This window comes from Pseudopipra pipra, chromosome 2 (genome assembly GCF_036250125.1).
Source record: "Pseudopipra pipra isolate bDixPip1 chromosome 2, bDixPip1.hap1, whole genome shotgun sequence".
Lineage (NCBI taxonomy): Eukaryota > Metazoa > Chordata > Aves > Passeriformes > Pipridae > Pseudopipra > Pseudopipra pipra.
The window spans coordinates 67,438,431-67,459,533 of record NC_087550.1 but is presented as its reverse complement, the minus strand read 5'-3'; the positions used below and the strand labels follow the sequence as shown (position 1 = coordinate 67,459,533).

Sequence of the window (21,103 nt, the reverse complement as noted above, 5' to 3'; positions counted from 1 at the left end):
AAAGCTTAAACTACATTATATGCATGCATACACATGCAGTAGTATTTATATTAAAATGTTAGCCAAAAGCTGCAACATTTTAACAATATATCCAATACTTAAATTTTAGAAAAGATACACATATAGGGTTGTAAGTGCAAGTATGTATATTTACACTTTACATGTATATTATGAAATCTAACGTTTTATGAAAAGTCTAAATGCCTGATGGGTATATACATTTTAGGTAGTACCCAAGCTTCATCTCAAAGGAACCTATTTCTAGTAAATTTATTTCTATAACTACACTGCCACTTGACAGAAAAAGTTTACTTCCCTTTAAAAGAAAGTTTCTCAAGCTTGTTTATTCCATGAGTGAGAAGCTGGCATAAACTATGGCAATTCTTTTGCTTCTGGAACACTTCAAAGGGGCACACACACCCCATCTCTACACTGTCCATGCTTCATAAGTCTGCAGGGTGGTCCGTGCAACATTACCTCCAGTTTGTCAACATTTGTTTCTTTTCAAGTACGAAAACCTGCTATTAAACAGGGCTCATAAGAAAGGGCTGGGGCAGTATAGGTGCATATGAGCAGCATCTTTATGAATTCTATGTAGTGGTAAGAACTGCAGAAGCCCTTTATCGCTTGTAGTAAAGCCCCTTGATTTACTCTTTCATATGGATCCCTCCATTCCATCTTGGTTGGGTTTATTCAGTCCTCAAGTTCTGTGTCCTTACTGCTTCTCACCACACTCCTCCCACAGAATTAGAAATCCTCTCACTAATGACCACCAGCCACCATCAGGAGTAGGCCAGTGTATCTGCTTTCACTGTGCTCACCTCAGCGGCCCATCCAGAACAAATGTTCCTGTCTCACTTTGGTCTTGCTAAAGTTCTAAGTCGCCTTTTTTTTTTTTTTTTAATTTAATCTAAATCCTGTTCCCCCTCACTGGGATAAATAGCTCAAAGTGGTACCACCCTCTTGGCATCCTCACGATTCAAATGTCATGTCACATCTAAGTGTCACTATGGCTAAATAATGTTTGGCAAAAATGTTGCTGACATGTCACATTGCCACCCTTCAGCTGCCCAGGATCAAGGTACTCCTTAGCAAACTTTTGAACTCTGGTTAACTGTGTATTGAACATTAATTGCATGTTCATTTTGCTGGTTTCACAGAATATGCTTACAGAGTTACCCACGTAGTCATATAAGTAGGCACAACTGTGCCTTTAGATCATTTAGCCAGGAACACAAACAGCTGTAAAAATTATCTAAATAGCTTTGCTCTGAGTAAACTGAAGGACACGGCCTTCCCACTATCAATATGTGATGCAATACTTCAGTGCTGAAGACATACAGTTTCAAAATAAATTTACTGGTTTCCCTGTATGTAAACAACTCTCTGAGTCAACCTTGACACAAGTCTGGGATACGTTCTTGAAGCAATCTTATCTAGAAACAAGACCATATAAAAGGGAAGTCAGCCTTCCAAGCCTGGTCTTTCCATTCTCTCCTCATCAAGGCACTGGCCACTTAACAAGCCAATCTCATGAAGAGAGAAAGCAACAAACAGGCTGCGAGAACTTGCATGGTTGTTCCATCAGTTGTGAACACTGGTTTCACCAGTTGCACTACATGTAAATATCATACATACCTCTCTTTCAGGAGGTCCTTGATGTGATTAATTAGGCATATTGAATGCTGGATGGAGTAATGTACAAGGCAAACAGTTCCTTGTGGCTTATGGCCTCCTTGGCTTGCTGATGTACACTTCTGGGAGCATGTGCATGAATACCATGATGGTCCTTCATCTACTCACAGTCTTTCACCCATTTACAAATGGACTAGCTATCCTTCATTCCAGAACTATATACCACCAATTTCCTTATTTGTAAGAGTTACTCACAGGAACAGGTATCCCCACCATGGAAATAAGGACCAGCCTAACCGCTCTCAGTTGCACCTAACATTCAGTTACACCTAACATTTTCTCACCACTTCCAATATGATTCTGCAGAAGACAAGCTCTGGTCAAAACTCAGTCCCAAGCTCTTACTCATAAATATTAAGTCTTCATGACAAACATTGCAGGGTTTCCCATGAGTTTACCATGAGGTTCATAACGTAAGACCACAAAACTCTTAACTGCCTTCTCAAACCACACAAGCACCTATTCGGACACTGTTCTTCAGAGTTCAATATCCAGATATGAGAATAGAATCACATCCTTTTCCAGAGAATAATAAGAATGTAACCACAGCCTCTGAATGTAATTACAGAAGATAATTATTGTTAAAACTTCTATGGTTTTATTAGGCTGAAATACAGTATTACATAAATAGTCATCAATTGAATATCAAATTTTTGTACAGACATACAGAAAATACAGTATCTCTGGCTTTGTAGAATTTAGCTTCAGATTAGGAATTATAATACACAATTTTGGTAAATTCATGCAACTAACAATTCCTGTATGTATTTACAGTCATGTTGTTATTTGTGACGTGTTTTTCTTTTGTATTCTAAAAAACATATACTCGGGATTTTCCTAAAACAGATTCTTTTCTCATTTGCAATTGAAATGTTAGTGCTTTGGGCTACTTAATGCACAAATTTAATCTTTCAAGCTCAAATGATTAGAAACACTCCAGAAATAAATACTATTTGCATAGATAAACTGACATAACACCAAATAAAATCACATTATCAACTTCTTCAGATAAATGCTTTCATTTATATCTTGTCATTACATCCATGTAATGTCACCTTTTCAAAGGGACACTAAGCACATGCAGTTAAAAGGTTGAGAAATTCCCATGTTCCATAGCTTCTATTCTGTTCTACACAGAATAGGTGTAGTGTATAAGATGAAAGGCCCATGTAGCCTGATAAACCTGTCTCCCAATTGTAGCCAAAAGTGTATGTTTTGAGAAAAGCAAGAAAATTTCTGCATAGATTGTATTTCTCCCTAATCCTCTGACGCTATGTTAAACTATTTCTAGCTCAAGCATTTCTTGAATTGGATGTGTTTTCTATTTGTAGAGCGATTCTCAGATTTATCTCTGAGCTCTTCCTGTCTCCTTTTGAACCCATGTAAACTTTTAGCATCTGAAACATGACTTGGTAATGAGTTCCAAAGGATCCCTACTCATTCATCCTGGCAGTGCTGACCATTAATGAGAAGCTGTGTGCAGTGAGTCACAAAAACAGGTGTGTACATGAGGAATACTAGCAATCACAGCAAAATCATGGACTGCAGTGGAAGTTTCAACCTTATAATTCAAGAACTTTATGAAGTCTAAGCAGCAGCACCCTTATATCACAGAATGCCTCTTTGAAGGTATTTATAACGGCTTTCAAATTCGTTCTCAACTGATATATTTTCAATCTTTCCAGGCTAGTAAAAAAACTTAAGGACACAAAAGAACAAATAGTTTCTTAGGTACTCAGCATAATAGCCATCACAGAATTTTAGTATTTTGTTTCTACTAATCACAGTATTTTAAGATTAAGACCTTTTGGTTAGAGGGAAATCAACAGGTAAAATGAGAATGTCAAGGCTTAAGGAAAATCTTTATGATATGAGGATATGTTCATATTACAACCTTTCCAAAGCATACCTCAGAGGCTAATAATATTTCATGAGAATTATTGCTTAGGAGCTGGGACAAGAGCTACTGAAATAAAAAGATTTTTAGAGCTATAAATATAATCACTGAACATTCCTTGCACAGCAAGAGAATAAACTTCAAAGCCTGTGTTCCAGATGTACTGAAGCTCAGGAAGGTCAGACATTAGACTAACTTAGCATTCCTATGAGTCTTCATGTTGATACTTCTACAACATCAAGACAGTTACAGTTATGAGGTGACTGGTTACAGGGCTCAAAGCATCCATTCTGGAAGAACACTATCTTAGCTAAGAATGTAAAATTTCGAGATCCTGATTAGGAATCTAACAACCAAAGACAACTAGGCATGCCCTAGAAAGTGTGCAGTCTTCCTAATAACTTTATTCATCTGTTTAATCAATTCAGTTAATTAGGTTTTCTCCTTCTGTTTATTAAAATGCCGCTTAGAATTACCCAGCAAGACGTAAAGTTCAAATAAACATATCCTTAGAAGAAAAGGAAAAGAGTAGGAGCCTCTCTGGTCATTTCAGTAGAAACATAAAATGCATAGACTTGTATTGTTATGAATTTCAGTGCTGCTTCTACAGCTTGGAAAGAAACTAGACCCAGTCACCTGGGAAATGGACTTTTTCATTGCTTCTCCATCATATTATCACTCCTGGTCCTTTCACTGGCTTCTTTGCATTGATTCTGAATTTTCGAGAGGATGTCTTCCAGTAATTTCCATGACATTCATAGAATTTTATTCTTTTAGCTGTACCTCATACTTTACTTTTTTATCAAGAGAACAAGATGAAGGTAGTTTTACAGGAAATGTGCAGTAATTACTTTGGCTAGGGCTGAAATCTAGACAAAGTCTAAGAATACCAGTGAAGGGCTTGGCTTTATTCTAATAGAAATTCTAAGTGTTATAAAATTACACATACACATAATATTATAGAAATTATAAATGAATACAGCACCAGCAAATTATTACCAAAAAAGCATTTTAGAATACATTAAAGACGTTAATTGAAACTGAAGATTTAAAGTGGTAGTGATTTTCAAGATCTATATAGCTCTGGAATTCAAGGGATTACAAAGCAATTCATATACAAATGTAGCAGCCATGTCCAGGGAGTAAAAGACTATGGCAATAGTTTTTAATATAAAGTGATGGCAGCCTTGCCAAAGAAATATTTTGGCCAGCAGTTTTCAGTATGGATCTCTTTTTAATTCGTTATTGAAATCTTCATTGTATATAAATATTCTTGAAGAGATAATAAGCCCTTATTTAAATATTACCAAGAACTCCAGCACTTAAATACATTGACTTAATAATTGCAATATTAGAATCCTGTCACTGCAGTCAGCAACATTCAGGTTATAAAAATATGTTAACAGAAGGGGAAAATAATTAATTTTAATGTTTCTATTAACAATGAATGTTTAACGTAATAAATGAAAAACTAATAATGAGATTCCCGCATGCTCTGCAGATATTCTAAATGCAAAGCAGAACAATTATTTATTCAGTAAATCTATCCAATTATTTTCTCACCTAACATAGTCCTCTAGGCTTGTGTGCAATTAATAAGAAGATAAAGAGATCTTAATTTCATCTAATTTAAAAACCTGTTTGATAAACAGGATTAATCCCGTCTCTCCATGACCTACAAAGTTTAAGACAGATGACTAAAATCAGATAACATTCAGCTCCAAGTGAATTTAAAAACATGTACCACAATTATGAAGAACAAAGAAAATAGGGATAAAAAGAGATTCAAATTATAAAGATTATGGAGAGACTAAAATTAAGTCTCCAAAATGTATACGCATCTTGTAGCTGACTGGAAGGAAAAGCATTAAATCAGTAAATACAAATACACAGAGAACTTTTTGTGTACTTCTCTTAACCTGTGTAGCATAGACAAAGGCTATAAATGTAAATGACCTTTATTCTATTTTGTTTTTTATTTGAGAAAGGCACTTCTAAAAAGAAACACTAGAAATACTCCTAAAGGTATTTTTACCTGCAGCAGATCATCCACTACAAATCTCATAATTTTAAATAGCTATGTACACCAATCCAGAAATGTTTAAATAATAATAATCCAAAATACTTTGAAATCTTTATAGAACAAACCTAAGGGTCTAAACCATTTTTGTAGTCATCATCTTAACAGAACTCCAAAAACATTGTATAAAAACGTCCATCATCTGTGCACATTCAAATAAGAAAAAAAGTACATACTTAAAAATATCTTATTACCTCATGGACAGAGATAGGAATTTAAACTTCCCATTAGCTTTTACCAAGACCAAGGGTTTTTTATGAATAGTGTCCACTGCAAAGTTGAAGGAATAGCATTGACACAACACAGTTTTCTTGAAGTCTTCTTCTGTTTACTGCATACCTATTTTGTTTCTCTTCATTACTTTACACTTTTCACTTTATCATCACAAAGACAGGAAAAGAAAAATCACCTTGAGTTCATCACATGAGTGGCAATCAGCTATAACAGAGCACAGATTTTTTTGTCACTAAGAAAAATAAGATTTTGTAAAATCACACTAACTATGAATTTCCCTTGTGTTCCCAGTAATTCTAGAATTTTCAAACCAGTTCCCACTGATAGAGCTGAGTCCTGGAAAAAGGCATTTTACTCCTTTAAAGGAAGTTTAAGGAAGTCAACAACCAAAGACAAGAGATGGTTCTTGTAGATGCCCTCTGAGGTGAAGTGCTCTACTGTGAGTTCACCCCATTTTTGACCTTAGACTCCACTTTGACCAAAGGAACCATTTCAGTTTGATGTTGTACCTTTCACAAAACTAGAAAATTTAAACATCAGGAAAAAACCTGATATAAAACCACGATGCATTCATTCAACTATTTGTTGTTTCTGTTGGTGGTGTTTTGGCGTTTTTGGCAAGGAGAAGTAACAGATTAACAGTCAATAGTTTCAAAATAACACTCCAGGAATATTCAAGAGAAGGAAAAGCTGGAACATATTTAGCATCTACACTTAACTATGTCATAGATGATGAAGCTATTACAGAATTGCTCTCCTTGTTCAACCCCCAAACACTTTAAATCACAGTAATACAGCTTTAAAATTAGAAAAAAGTCCACCAATAGTTTAAAACAAAGCGAAAATGTTTCCATTTGATCTTAGTTTTTTAGAACATGTGTGACATTGACAACAGTTTAATCTAAAATATCAAATAATTTTTTTTCATTGTCATGGGTAAATGAAACATGGATTCTCACACAGAATTTACAGCTGTATAATAGCAAAGTGAGCCACAAAACTTACATCCTGATATCACCGTGATCTACTTTGAGGTTGAAACAGCAGATCCTTTCTCAGTGTAAATCTTTCATGAATATTATCACTTTGGTATTTTCTTGGCATTTGTAAAGAGCTGTTCACAAAAAGCTATCACAAACATCAGTAAGAAAAATGAAAATAACTGCACTTGACTAGAAAATTGGGTATTAGTTACACTTCTGATCACAAGATTTGCCAGGGGCTTTATTTAACAACCATTCAGGCCAGTCAACATTCCACATATTTCTGAAGCTTTCAAACATGTTTGTTTATATAGATTATGATACCAGTGGTAACTACGATGAGTCATCTTGTTTTCACTAACGTAGAACAAGCTGCTATAATCACTTAAATATAGAACTGGACAATACAGGTACTCCTTTTTAATCTTAGGGGTTTCTGCTGATATCACAAAATTTCTTTGCTCCACAGAACTGTCACATGTCAATTCACAGTGAATTCAGAATCTGGGGTCTTAAATTAAGGTATTTATACCATCTCAACATGCCAGTTAGTTACTTTGTAGATCATTTAGGTAGTTGATTTGGAATGTGGAGAAAGTCCCAGTCTTAACATCTGTAGTGTGGTTAGAAGTGAGGTAGCTTTAAAGAGAGACACCTACATTTTAAAGAAGCATAGTATGGGTTTTCCATTTTCCCAAGCAGAAAAACATGCTCTTCTGAGCAACAATCTACTTCTTAGAACTCCAAAACCCCATAGCAATCAACTTTTGAATTTATTTAAGATGAGGAAAGGAGATTTTTACTTAATTGGAGGGCTTATCACTGGAAAAAGCTATAGGAGCCCAGAAGCATAAGTGTATCGAAAAAGGTTCTTATGTTTCTGATTGGAGGGAAACTTCCCTCCTAAAATCAAGCAATGATATGAAAAAATACAATATATTATACAAGTGGAAATACAGCAGAAAAGTATTTTGTCCATGGTTCTTAAGTTTGAAAATAAATATAGAATTTAAAGCTGGTATTTTCATTAAATAGAAGTGCATACTCAAATTATCGTACACCAGACCTATTTTCCAGAAGAGTTTCCAGTTATATAAGAACTCCCCACATGTCTTAGTAAATCTTACCACAGTGAAAGGTAGGAGTCTCATCAGAAAGAAATGCAGGTTGACTCACATTAGCATTTTATTTTGACTCTGGTAGTTTGGAACCGAGTTTCCTGGTTGTCCTCACTTAACTGGCTTTGATTTCCACATTTGTATTGTGGAGCCATCATCTCAGAGTTTGCAAACTGAATTCCTTTTTGAGAATCCAAGAACACCTACAATGCACTCTAACCACTAACAGGCATTCCACACCCTTGGGCCCATTCAGCCTGAACTAGAATTAATCTGAAGTCAAATCCCTGAAACCCAATGTGGATATAAAGTCTTCTGACCCCTTCTGCTGACTCTAGAACTACTTCTGTTGTTTCACTAGTTAGTAATGACATTTTTTCAGTCCTTAGGCAATGCTATTTCTTCAGTAGTATCACCAGTGCAATTTAGGAGTTATACATAAAAATTAAAAGCTTTAATAAATTCATGCCTATGCTTAAGTTAATGACATTTTTAAAAGTATTTAGAGAAAAAAAAGGTTAATTTAGTACTTTCTTCAACAACTTGACAGTTGGTTAATAAACCAATCTCTTCATATTAGAAAAAACGTATTTAGGTTAAACAATGAATTAAATCCAATATTAAGGACACATGACAAACTTAGCCTGAAGAACTTTGATTACTGCCCATAGTTTTCCATTTCCTCATAACTTACCACAGCTAATACACTAAATTTACAAAAAGCAAGGAAAAAGTGTTGAAGAACAGGAAAGTAAGACTGCTTGTAAACACTGTAGAAAATCAACCACAGTTTCTTTCTCCACATGAATAGACTTGTAAGTTTTTAAAGACAACATATTTTATACATGGAACATGAAAGGGGCAGCAGTAAAAAAAGAAGCACGTAGCAAGCTTAATTGCTCATAGCTTCTGCTCTATCCATACTTTATAAAAACTATTACTTGTAATCATCATATAAAATGATTTTCTACTTTCAACTAAAGCAAAAGAAACCACAACAGAACAGGTTCACACTTTGACCACTGCTACTGCACAGTATGAAATCCACATTTTTGCTATGAGATGAATAATTATGTTTGCTGGTCTTTACAGGAGTGTAGGAGAAGAATTAAACTTTCATATTATTGCTGCACTGGTAATGCGAAAATTTTACTACAAGAGTTAAGCCTGTAACATAAATTAAACAAAATGTTTGTAATTAAATTTGTTCTTTATAAGCAGAAAGCCAGTACTTCCTCCTATTTAAAACTCCTAGATATAAACATAGTTACACCTTTAGATTTATTATATGCATTTTAAAGACACTTACTGTTCTAAGAGTTGATTGTACTTTCTTAAAGCATCCTTCTCAGCAATAACTGCTCTTTCTTTTTCAGCAACAGCATTATCTCTTGCTTCTCTCAAATTTCTGAAGGAAACAAAAGTTATTCTGTTAAGAACCAGTTAGGAAAAAGACTGTTTTGCTTAATTAATTCCTACTGCTTGATCTGCATTTCAATACTACCACCTTCAACTCTCACAGAATAGTAGAAGGGTCTGTCTATCTATATGCCTATTTATTACAGAGGCTTTACTTGAAGTTACTTTCATATATACCAGCAAAGCTTCCAGCTCTGAAATTCTAAAAAACAATGATTAAATTACCTATTTATACATAGAAACATATAATCCAAATTATTCTGGAATACTAGAGCTATAGAATTTTTTTTTCAGGAATTAAATAAATTGCAATAATTTAGCTTGGTACTTCACTAATAACTATAGGAGTGCTGTCCACCTAGCTGAGATGATTCACAACTTTTATGACAGAGCAAGGAAAGATTAGCTGGGCATAGAAATCCTACTTCCACTTACAACTAATTGTCTAGTTACTCTGATATATAGGTTATTGCGTATCATTGATGTCTCCTGGGTTCTAACAAATATTTTATTACAATCAATTGATATTTTTTCTTCTTTTTTTTAAACCAAGGATCAGTCAAGAAGTGCAAGCCACCTCTATTATTCCACTGACGTGAATGAGAATAGCATGATATGAAGAATAATACTGATAGTATTTATGTTAAAACATTTTACAGTTATTAATAATCTGTTATGCTACAAGCAGACTACAGGTTAACACTGCAATAAACTGTATCTCTTGCTTAGTGTTTATAAGCTCTATGTCCAGTATTTAGTGCAACACAGCACCAGCCAATTTTCAGAGCTGAGTGGTTGCTGAGGACCAGACACCTATGTTATGACTGGTTTTGAGGATTTTACTTTACTCCTGGTTTGCTTCTGTGACCTGAACATTCACTAGCATTTGGAATATACTAGATGATCTTAAAGATTCCTTTCAATTTTGTTTCATCTGAAAGAAATCCTGTTCATGTGCTACAAATGTGAGCACATTCAAGCACAAAAACCCTGGATAACCGCAATGACTCGGGGGTTTCACTTTAACACCACGTTCTTCATCTGAACTAAACTCCTAATGTAGATGCAACAAAGATCTTCCCACGGAAGTTGTTTCTCTCCCCATTCCCCAAAGCAACCTTCTTAAAGCAAAGTGAAGTTATAGGCTCAGGCAAGATTTGAAGAAAATAGAAAAGTCAAGATATAAAGGAAAACAAAGTTATTAAGCCCATGTAAATGTTATCCTAGGTCATTATAGCCACACTAAAGGTATATAATTTTTGTTTTGAAGGCTATTTTCTAGACTGGCACTTTTCTGAATTCAAAGTAATTCATACAAACAGGAAATAGTTACTTAGAAAAATCAGAGTTAGGATTATGTAGCAGCTAACTGGTTATGAGAGGAAAATGAAAATTTTCTTTAAAAATAGAGTTACTGGGCTACAGAATTTAGTGCAGAAATTCAGGGACTGGCCTTGAGATTAGATTCTTTAAAACTGACTCTTACCAAAATATGGGAACATGACAATAAATTTTGTTAACAGCATAAAGATCAAGCATATTATATCTCATAGTAGGTGTCAAGTGTTGTATCCTTAAGACTAGAGTGACAGAAGTGGGATAAAGATCAAGATAGGAGATAAACAGAGACTCATTTAGAGAATAAACTATTTTGCTTAGCTGAACAGCTAATCAATTGAAAACGCAATAGGAGGAAAAATAAGGACACAAGTGAGGTACTATTCAACCAACAAGATGACAACTACAGACGTGATGTAACTTCTGTTGTAATATTTTAGAGAGCCAAGACGCACATTAACAATGCTGCCAGTTTTCGGATTGTGTGATTGTGGTTTCAGAAGAGGTGAAGTGCCTGTCTGATGGCTGCACAAAGAGGCCGTATGGACCATCAGGTATCTACCCAGCCTACCACACAAGTGAAAGTACCCTTTTAAAATGGGACAGAAATATTACCTAGAGATTCAAGAATGGGTATGGTGGGAAAAAAAGGTGGGATGACAACAGGGAAGACAGAAGCTCAAGGGCTTCTGTGTTAGCTTTTTAAACAAACCTCTTGGCAACTTCTATTTATTGCACTTCGGTTCATATCCCTAAACTATTCTAGAATGCACAAACTAGATTCCAGTCAGATTGAACCAAGTCAGAAAATGTGCTCAAGGAGAGCATCTCACATGCTCAAAATGACTAAACTGTGTTTATCTATGGGAACAGACTCCAGCTAATCCAATGCCAAACCCCATGCAGACATTCACATGCCCTGTGAATTCACTCATGCTTGCTAATGCAAACATAGCCAGTGCTTACAACAACCAAACAAGTGAAACTGATGCCAAACAAATTAGGAATGAAAGCATCACCTTTTTATTGTGCCTCCCCTTCCATTTTAGTTTCTTGAAGACTCATCCAAGTGTAAAATAAGCACCAATAAATTCAAGGGAAATATCAGACTCACAAGGCTTGGCAAAGTGGTAAAGAATAAAAGCAACTGAATATTAGATTAGCTTAGATGTAATACCATTCCACTCTTTGAGCTTGAGGATGAAACCAGCATTTTTATTTTCAGTCATAATCAGCGTCTCAGCACATCATATAAATTCACTGCCAATTGCCTTGCTAGCAATTTGTGTTTCCCTTTGTCTTGCCATTGAGGCAGATTGTCTTATGGTGGATTTCTTTTGTATTTTATAGAAAGAGCATATGATAAAAAGCCTTTTTGTTTCTGTAAAACATGAAGGCAAATCTAAAGGATTTACATTTCAGAAGTAATTGTTTCAAAATGAGGAACAAAACTGTAAATCAGTTCCAGATAGAAATGAAACATCTTTCAGTAGCTTTCTCAATAATATACAGACCCTTGTCAAATCTCCACAAACAGTGCATGTTTAAATTTCTACTTTGTAATTCAAAAGAGATTGGCATACAGGAAGTAGAGTAGATGTGTATGTATGTGTATATATTTTACTCACACTTGCAAAACTACACCATGATGTAACTTTTTTTTAATTAGAACATTTCAGTTGACTGAAGACAGACAGCAGAAGTCATGTTCTTTTTTTCCACTCTTCCCAGCAGTAACAAAACTACCTATTAGAGGAACAGATGCTTATGCCATAAATATCTTTTTACTACCATCAATTCCTTCTCCACACGACACTTTCAGGACATCTACAATGAAGTCATAATTAATTATTAAACAATCCTCCCATTTTAAAGGAATAAAACAGCCGAAACACAAGCTAAAAAAGAAATCCAGTGCCAAGGTCCAAATCCCTAGATCCCTAAAGTATTACATGTAACTGTGGTATTCAACCAGTCGACACACTCATAAATTCAATATGCAGGTCTTTGCAGGACTAGAATTTTCTTCAAAAGAGAATTTTATAGTAATTGACATGAAATCCACGCTTTTTTTTTTTGAATCGTCATGCTGTAAACAATCTCAATTAGATTTATTTTATAAAGGCATAAGTCTTATTGGTTTCCCTCAGTTTTTTTCTGCCTTATTTCCTGCATCAACACCACCTCTTCCGGATTCTTGGCACAGCTTCAAGACTGCCCATATAAGCATGACAGGTAAACTAATGCATTCTGTATTAACTAACTAACATTATGTATCTGAACAAACTTCAAACCACCAATGTTTATCTAGAGCATGAATTTTAATAATCCTTTTCAACTGATAATTTTGGATGACCATCACTTGATAATAAATATAACACCATGTATTTACTTTATAAGTATAAATTCATTTCAGTGTTTAAAAGATTCTCATCAGTTTTACAAATGACCTTAAGTTGTTAGATTTTGAACACCTCTCAGAGAGTCAGTCAATTAGGATTATAACTAAGCACAAAACAGTGCTTGGTCATTTCTGCTCTGATTAGGTTATTGCCTACATCTTATTTACCTGTTTTCACGTTCATACATCTCTTTTGAAGTGCTTCTTAGTTGCTCAATTTCTTGGTTTGTTTTCAACCTTATTTGCTCCAACTCTTCATGCAGTCTCTTTTCATATTCTGTTTTATAGTGATCTCTGTAAATAAACAAATACATTGCATTGGTCAAAATATCAAAACCTCAGGTACAGCTCTACAACTAGGGCAGAGGGCTTCTTGATTTTACATTTTATTTCAATCCTTACTCATTTACCTCTCAAATTACTTGAAATACATATCAGCCTATACTGTTACACAAATTAAATGAAAATCAGTCAGGAATAAATAATATTTAACTGGGAATAAATAAAAGCTTTCTGCATACTGCTTTAAATTTTTAAAGTAATTTGATATTGATTAATCACATAAGATTAAGCTTAACATTCTTCCAGAAATTCTTTGTCAGTCTCTAAGTGCTTATATTACTTCACTACTTAAAAAAACCCAAACCCTCACTTTCCTCTTCCTTATTATATATGAATTGATTAAACTTACTGACTTGCAATACTGCCACGCTACTACAAGACTTCTTTGACTACTATTTGCACCTCATATGGGGGAAAAAACATTACAAGAAACATTGAAGATTACATGCAGAGATTTGTGAAGTCAAAAACACCCACGATTTGGGAATTTATACTGTTAATGTGGCATGTAAATTATTTAAAATACATAAGAAAATTTTAAAGCAACAGATATCAGAGGATACCAGGACAAAGAATTTAATTTCAGAGAAATATTGACATATTTTGTAACTTTGGAAACATGACAGATTGTAGGGAATCCCATAAAGAATCTCTCCTACAAAACTACAAAAAAAGGTTTATGTTGTAAGTATTTAACAGCTAAGGAATGTCAAAATTTTATAGCATCTAATTAACATTCAAGAATAATCAATCAGCAATGAAGCAACTGATAGAAATCACAGGTTTGGAAAAAAAAGCATATTATGAAGAAATGTGCATTTACAACCATAAAAGGTCCACAGTTTTCAGAAATCTGTACTTGAGCTAGCCAAAATATTGAAATGTCAGAAAGCTTGCTGTCAGGTTTTCCTGTTTTCTTCTTATTGAGACCCTGAATTTCAGCTCACCCTTCAAGGTAAAAGTAAATTTTTCTCCTCTCCTTCCTCAATTGTGCTGCACTACAGCAAACAACGTATGAAGATCTTGGACACAATTAAGAGGTTTATCAGGAAAAAAAAAGAACCAAACCAAAACTGAAGCAAAAAATATGCTGTATTGGAATGCAAGGGTCCCCCCCTTAGAAACTTTGTGTTCTTTATGTGTTATATGGCTCAATATGAAGAAAAAAGCGAAGAAAAGAATGTTGACAATCAGAACATAAGGATACAATTCTTATGTGCAGGATCAATGAGCATTACCATTTTCTTGGTACTTAGACAATTTGCTATTACCACTACTACTTGCCAAAAAAAAATTTCTGACATTGCAGAAATTACACCTTCCCTCCCATGGCAAGACAGCTAAAAGTCAGGAAGGTTCACTGAAAAAATGAGAAGTATCTGGAAAATTCATGAACATCCATAGTGATGTCACCATAAGACAGTTCAAAGTGATGCTTATCTTTATGAGGACTAAAATAAACCCACAGTATAGTAAAGCGCGTGTTCTGATTACATAGCTTGACTGCCCTGTCAATGCATTTAAATAAACATCAAATGAGTTGCTACCTAAGCAAAGGATCATCATTAAGAATAAGAGAATCATGACAGAATGATCTGGATTGAAATGGACCCTAAAGATCATCTAGTTCCAAGCCCCGTGTCATGGGCAGGGACACCTTTCACTGGACCAACCTGGCCTTGAACACCTCCAGGGATGAGGCATCCACAACCTCTCTGGGAAGCCTGTTTCAGTGCCTCACTACGCTCACAATGAAAAATTTCTTCCTAATATCTAATCTAAACCTACTGTCAATTTGAAGCCATTCCCCCTTGTCCTATCACTACATGCCTTGCAAAAAGTCCCTTTCTAATTTTTATTCCTGACCTGTTGTTACAGTCTTTAGAAATGGTTTGCCTCATCAAGTTGTTGTGTCTTCTTGAGGTTGCAGACCTTTAATGAGCTTCTTTCCAGGGCTATTACTAATAAGGATTTATATTGTGAATAAACTAAACATGATCTGAGTATTGCAATGCAAATATGAACCATGTTTTAAGATTACACATATAAAGGGAAATAATTTTTGTTGGTCTGTGCTTACATATAGATTCCTAAGAACTGTAACTATAAGCTGCAGGTGATTTGTCATGCCACAATCTCAAACTATTTTGAAATATGTCTCTTTAAAAATTTGGCAGGTTAATGCCTCACGTTTCCTGAAGTCTGTAATTTTCTAATTGCAGTACCCCAATGCCAGCAGTTCTGACAGCGACCAGAAGGTGACTTACTCTTTATTTCTGAAAATAGATACCTGGGTGTGTTTTATTCATCTTCATTCCTGAATTACAGCAGCTCAAAGAGATCCAGATGTGAAGAAAGGATTAAAAAGCTTCAGATTCTTCAAAATGTAGCAAATAGAAGTTTATTACCCAAACTGGTGTCACCTCCAGAAACCACTGAGGACTGTAGAATATCCATTAGGTGGTATATTTTTTTCTTGTCTACTTTTGTACCTCTCTAATTTATTTGTCAAATAAATAGGATTCTAGAGGAAGACTGCTCAGATGTACATGACTTCTTAAAACACCATTTAAAAGTATAACTTAAAAATTTATTTAAAATGTAGAAGTTCCATGTGAACATAGTTCTGAGACATAAACAAGCAAAACAAATTAAAAAGCTTGAAGTGACTGCATTGAAAGGAAAAATAGTATTTAAAACAGTTCTGATATGGGCTAGAACTCATAGCTGATCATTTCAATACAGTGGCCTTCTTTCCCTTAAATAACACTTCGTATTTTAGCTGTATTACGGGAGAGTCAAATTAGCACACTGCATCTTAGTTATACAAGGACACAAGATTTATAGATACTATTTTCAGTTCCATCTTCTTGATTCAAACACAAGGAAGAGGCTGAGGAGGAGATGAACCTACCTCATACTCTTAGCTTAATCATTCAATCCACAGGCATCCTTTTAAGGACATTACTAACCAAAAACCAGGTTTATTTTCATTAATGCAGTGCATATAGGCAAACATTTGATGTAATTTTCAGATATACATTGAAACAATATCTTTTGGCATCTAGCTGTAGTGAAATAACATGAACTAGATAACCTTGAATTGGATGACGCTCTTAGTCATACAATTTAGTATTGGTAGTCCTGCAAGGAGCACAGTTAGATTCAGTATTCCTTATGGGTCCCTCCCAACTATGATTCTATGAAATTTTTTAGTACAGTATTACATATGTAGCGCAAAGAGCATAGAGATTTGATGCTATTCAGCAGTGGCTAGCGTACAATGATAGATCTATTTCCCAAGGCTACACTTGGGGAACCTGTATTCAAGCTCAAGATATGAAAGACTGATAGCTCTAGTAGCTGATACAAAACATACTATATTTAACATTTGTGACAACTGTATATTTTATTCTGCAACAATAATTTAGATTGTCTATCAAATACTCCTGCTTTTAATAAAGGTAATTTGTGGTGGTGGGAGGTCAAATATGTAACATATGCACTTTAAAGAGTTTTAGTCTCTTTTGTAATTAACTACAGCTACCTTTCTAAATTTCTGTGTAAACCTACGAGATTAATTGCCATAAACTTTCAATGCTGACATCTTCACTACTATGGTCTTATATCAAAGGTTTAAAAAAATTTTCCTGATACACATTAAGACCCAAGAAAACTGTTTCTGCTTCTAGTTAAATATATATGGACTCGCTTTCTGAAAAATAAAATTAATGAAACAGGATTTGTGCAAGAAACAAGGGAAAACAATTAAATAACTTGTCTACAGATAAAAGTGAACACAATAACTTGCCTGGATGTAACATATTTTTCATACATTTCTTCCCTAGCTTTTTTGGCATCCTCTAGCTGAATCTGAAGTCTTTCAAGACGATCTTCTTCATGTGCACAGCGAACACTAAGCTCCATGTTCTGGCGATTAAGATAATCTTTATCTTTTTGCAACAAGTTGAGGGATTGTTGTATGGTTGCCAGCTATAAAAGGTATTAAAAAGAACACTTTAACATGAACTTCAAGGTAAGTATTTAACCTATGTACACATATTTGCAATTTCATTTTAACTCTCTTCTGTGAGAAAAAAATAACTGTGTTCTCTCTCCAAGTAACAGGTTATATATATATATAGATACACAATGAACAGACATCCTGGACTACTGCATGAAGAAAGAAAGCAATTACTGCTCCTATAATTAGTCCCCCCCTGGAACAAATACTCTGTCAAACACAACTGGATGCTCCTCCAATACAGGACTTGTGATGCTACATCAGTATACACAAAAACCAGCAGGACCTTCCAGGAGATTAGTGCTACTTTTATTCACTCTCATATTAATTTAGTATGAAGTTAATCAAAAAAGCCATTGTTTTTGCTATACTACAGTATTTGATGTGTACACACAAACTTGATGTACACAACAATACTTTTTTGGCCACTGTTATATGTAGAGAACAAACCTGCCTTTTGATGTCCTCTAACAGTGATAGAACACTGAGGAATAAACAGCCTAACAAAGCCTTCAGATTGATATCAAAGAGCAGAATATAAAAGGTATTTTCTAGTAGAAACTCAGTTTTTTCCCTAATGTTTCTGACAATCTCTACGTCTACCTGTAAAAATTAGGCAGAGCAGTAGCATCTTTGAAGTGGAAATTATAGCCACTATTTTATATGTAATATTGTTATACAGAGACACTAAGGAATGCAATCTCTCCTGGATACTTTCAGGAGTAATCTGTTACATGTACTCAGCTGCTAAAGTGTTAACACACAAAAATCCTCCATATTATTCTTCCCTGAACCAGTGCAGAAGACAAGAACAACCTTGTCATGCAGTGCCTTTCAAATGATATTAAAAAATAAATTCATAAATTATTTCAGAACAGCTAATCCATTATTTCCTCTATTTCTTTTGGTGTTTCCTGGAATAATTTCTGTACAAAATCACAGCTTAAAAATAGTCTTACTTTTGCATTCAAGTTGCACTGAGCTACAAACCATCTGATAATCAGTCAATGATGATATAAACCGAAAAGGTTTCTTTCTTTCTTGGGATTCAGTAAAAGTCTATTCTCCCTCCTGAAAAGCTGTTGCAAAGTTACACCTACAAGACAGGAAGGGGGAAATCCCTTAGCAATTCTAATAGTTCTGGATGATTCTATCCTAATTAGCTTACTTAAGGTGAAAAATTCATCCTGGAGGTTCAGTGAGGCAATCCTCCCTATGAACAATTTGATGCAGAAATAGCGAAAGTGCATACTGAGTAATGGAAGCTTGTACTGGTATAAACCATCGCAAATCCTATAGATCAAGGCAGTGAACTTGGAAACATTCTCTACATACGTTTCTTTTTGAGTCCCTTGACCCAAAAGTTATCATACATGTCCATCACTGCACACAATTTGTGACTCTTGGATGAATGAATTATTGAATGGAGAAGCAGCAAGGGGCATTTCTTTGGATCTAGCAGGCCTCTGCCTCTTGGAATGTCCTTGGAGAAGTAGAAACGTATTCTCCTGTGTAAAACTAGTGTTACCCTAATGGTAATGGCTGAGATTTGAGTAAAATGACTGACCTATCTGGATCACAACTCACTGGAATTCTAACAAAGATAAGAACCCCTCTGCACCTGAAGAGGCATTTATTCTCTGGCAGAGACCAGAAAAGCTCTACCAAGATAGTCGTGGACTGCAGCACACGATGCAAAAGGGGTTGAGAGAAATGTTTGGAGCTTTTTTCAGCCTTTAGAAGAGAAATCTGGTCAAGGAAAATCCTATTGTTATCTTCACTTATCCAAGTGGAATGCATAGAAAAATCCAGACTCTTGCAAGTACATAGTGACAGGACAAGATGCAACAGAAAAAAGCTGCAACAACTCTGATTAGCTTTTACAAAAATATTTGCACAAAGAAGGCAAACAAATACTGGAACAGATTGTCCAAAAGGCTGTGCAATCTCCATCTTTGGAGATACTAAAAACTTGAGAAAGCCTTTGTGGTGGGGGGAAACAGTTTTTCCCCCTGCAGTTATAAAATGGTAAAACCCCAGGGGGTGGTGACCCTTGGAGTTTTGAAGTTTTACCCAATGAGCGCTTCTGCGAAATATAAACATACCACACTCAGAATGGAAGAGAAGGTAGTTGTAGTTTGGTGGTAGAAGAAGTAGCCATGTTGTGAAAGCCATGAGGAGTGAGGGCAGGAGCCCCATGGGGGGCTCTGGCCCCCCCAGCCGGGGCTGGGGCTGCAGGGACTTGGAACAGTGTTAAGCTGGACTATGTATCTGTAGGTATAAGCCGGGGGATGTTTCTCCACCGTGAGCAGCAGCAAGAGATACTGAAAGCAGCGACAGACCAGCACTGACCGGAGAAACTGTGGCTGAGAGCCAAAAGATAAGAAAGCAGCAAACAGCATGCAACCAAAGAAGACACAGTTGTCTGAGACAGCCGAGAACAAGAGCCAGCAGCAGCAGAGAGAGCAGAACTAGCTCTACAGAGACAGAGTTGGGGTAAGAACTGAAACCAAAAAAACCCCCCAAGCTCCTTGGAGACCCCTCACGTCCTAGAAGGGAGGTGTGAAGTGCAGCATGCACTACAGAGAGGAGCTGGAAAGCTCCGAGAAGAATGCAGAGGGTGACCTTGGCCCCCCCCCGCTGCTTGAGACAGAGCACAGGAGCTCTGGTAGAACTCTTGAGGCAAAGGCTTCCAACTGAAAGCTGCCCGAGATGTTCTGACTCAGGGGTGAATCCTCTGAGGAAGGGACCTTCATGGGGGTCTTACACCCCATGATATGACCATGGTGAAGCGAGTTTTGTCCCTGCTATGCAGTCCACGGAAGAGAAGACCCTCGCTTGAAGATGATGGGCCACGAGGGCTTGGATACCCCCACATGTGTACTGGCAGAGATTCAGTCACAGTTGCTGCATGCATGAGAAGAAGAAAGCCTCCTGCCTTAGAGATATTGCTGCTCTGAAAGTGGAAAAGGGATCTTTCCTTCTTCCCTCCTGGACTTTTATTTGGAGGGGAGAAGAGATTTGATCCATTGTAAATACTTATGTCATGGTAGAGGATAGTTAAGATTGTATATAATGTATTGTAGTATTTATTTGTACAGTCATTGTAATATATATTCCCTTTCCCCCATTTTGAGTCTCGTGTGGTTGTCTGGAAAACCCATCTCACATTGGGTTGAGATGTGAGAGGGGGCTTGGACTAGGGAATTAGATTTTTGGGGCTCTCAAACCATGACAGCCTTAAGCAACCTGACCTAATCTTTTTCTGCATTGCATGGGAAGGTTGGAGCAGCTGGTCTCCTGAGGACCATTCTAATTAAATTATTCCACGATCCTGACAGACTTGATTAGACAAAGAATCAAATTCCTGAGGTGAAGAAATACACAATTACTAAAGTAAGAACTTTATATTTACCTCTTTTGCTAAGTCATTTCTTTCTTTAGCTTGTGCTTTGTATGACACCTCTAATATTTCATATTTTCTTCTGAGTTCTGATAATTCATGCTCAAATACATCACGTTCACTGTTAAAACAAAGTGAAACTATTAGATGCATAAAGTGTAATGAAGAA

The 21,103-nt window shown here is 35.7% G+C and overlaps 1 protein-coding gene across 9 annotated transcripts in view; it reads right to left on the bottom strand.

Moving 5' to 3' along the window:
• Positions 1–21,103, bottom strand: part of PIBF1 (progesterone immunomodulatory binding factor 1) — a 113,541-nt gene that overhangs the window by 70,576 nt on the left and 21,862 nt on the right. For all 9 annotated transcript variants that reach the window (XR_010428377.1, XR_010428378.1, XM_064645865.1 and 6 more), the window contains 4 exons: positions 20,947–21,055; positions 17,319–17,500; positions 13,334–13,459; positions 9,317–9,415 (listed from right to left, as the gene is read on the bottom strand). Coding sequence is in view for 7 of the 9 variants with exons in the window: in XM_064645865.1 (XP_064501935.1) it covers positions 9,317–9,415; positions 13,334–13,459; positions 17,319–17,500; positions 20,947–21,055 (516 nt within the window). In the remaining 2 variants the exon portion in view is untranslated. The remainder of the gene's footprint in view (positions 1–9,316; positions 9,416–13,333; positions 13,460–17,318; positions 17,501–20,946; positions 21,056–21,103) is intronic.